General features: G+C 45.9%; 1 protein-coding gene and 1 long non-coding RNA gene across 2 annotated transcripts in view; one reads left to right on the forward strand and one right to left on the reverse strand.

Moving 5' to 3' along the window:
• The window catches only part of LOC106815564, a gene marked incomplete at its 5' end in the record, with an annotated part of 7,932 nt that extends 7,854 nt beyond the window's left edge, over positions 1–78 (forward strand). The window contains one exon of the mRNA XM_014820034.1: positions 9–78. Within this exon, the coding sequence (XP_014675520.1) occupies positions 9–78 (70 nt within the window). The remainder of the gene's footprint in view (positions 1–8) is intronic.
• Positions 79–898: 820 nt separating this feature from the next.
• Positions 899–1,504, reverse strand: part of LOC106815566 — a 22,883-nt gene continuing 22,277 nt past the window's right edge. Inside the window, exon 3 of the long non-coding RNA XR_001394759.1 lies at positions 899–1,293. This is a non-coding gene — a long non-coding RNA (uncharacterized LOC106815566). The remainder of the gene's footprint in view (positions 1,294–1,504) is intronic.

A 1,504-nucleotide genomic window follows, 5' to 3' on the forward strand; every position in this document is an offset into this window, starting at 1 on the left:
ATCTACAGCACTTTTACTGGCTACAAGTTACTAGGTGAGACAATATCCAGTATAGATAGCCTCTTATTAACGTTCTGAATATGTCTGGTGGTCTTAACACACGCTAGAACCGCTTCGCTTTCTCTGATATAAATGCTATTATAAATGTTTAACACATTAAAATATATAGCATGCCCGTGAGTTTGTGCTCATGTGTGTGGTGCGTGAGTGCATGCGCGTGTGTGCGTGTGTGCGTGTCTGCGTGCGTGTGCGTGTGTGCGTGCGCGCGCGTGTGTGTGTGTGGTGCGTGAGTGCATGCGCGTGTGTGCGTGTGTGCGTGCGTGTGTGTGTGGTGCGTGAGTGCATGCGCGTGTGTGCGTGTGTGCGTGTGTGTGTGCGTGTGCGTGTGTGCGTGCGCGCGCGTGTGTGTGTGTGGTGCGTGAGTGCATGNCCATATTGGATCACGCGTTCACGTTGTTCTCGCGTGATCTAGAGTTAGTCCCATCATTCATTGTGCGCATAACATACAAACAAAATGGCCGCCTGCTGCAAGAAAAGAAAAGCCTTACTATTTTTATGAATCACAGGTTGGCAGGTCTGCCTAACCCTAACAATGACCCTAATCCTAATCCTAACTCTAATCCTAATCCTAACCCTAACCCTAACCCTAATCCTAATCCTAACCCTAACCATAACCCTAACCCTAACACTAACTCTACTCCTGACTCTAACCCTAACCCTAACAGTAACCCTAACCCTAACTGTAACCCTGACTCTAACCCTAACCCTAACTGTAACCCTGACTCTAACCCTAACCCTAACCCTCCCCCTCACTCTTAGGCCCACGCATAAACTAGCGATCACTTAGATATCTATGTGTGTGTGTGTTTTTTTATTCACAAATTCTTTCGACAGGAAAAGTTGGCGACTGGAAGAATTACTTTGACGATGAGATGAGTGACATCGCAGACGCCCTCTGCAGGAAACAGTTCGAACCAGTCAACCTGAAACACAGATTCGAGTAGCAGACGAAATTAGTATATCTGTATTTAAACTGTCGGTGTTAAAATAGTTTGCTCGTGCATTTATTACAAGTTACAAAAGTTGCTTTAACATGACGAAATGGCGCACACGACGAATGCAGACGCGTCGTTCACCTAGTGGACGAGATGCGGCAAGGACGCACGCACTCACACAGGGGATTTGTGATAGGGCGTTTGTCCTAACCGAAACCAAACCAACCGCCACTACACTTTGGTCGGGCACTGACCAATGTGTATATTTGTTGTGTATATTACTGATGCGTGTCCTAACCTGTGCCCTACTTACTAAGCTGCACGGTTGACTATAGGAGGCATACAACAGTAAGCGTCCGCAAATTGTTCACCGTTGCACTATATCGTCTTTAGAAAATGCCTTTTTTAGCTTCTTTTTTTGCAGAAATTCGGCACTAGAGTGCAATAATTTGCATTATGCACGCAAGTTAGATGCCTCGTGGACGTCTAGAAATCATTAGAAGTAAAAT

This window comes from Priapulus caudatus, unplaced genomic scaffold (assembly GCF_000485595.1).
Source record: "Priapulus caudatus unplaced genomic scaffold, Priapulus_caudatus-5.0.1 Scaffold1149, whole genome shotgun sequence".
NCBI lineage: Eukaryota > Metazoa > Priapulida > Priapulimorpha > Priapulimorphida > Priapulidae > Priapulus > Priapulus caudatus.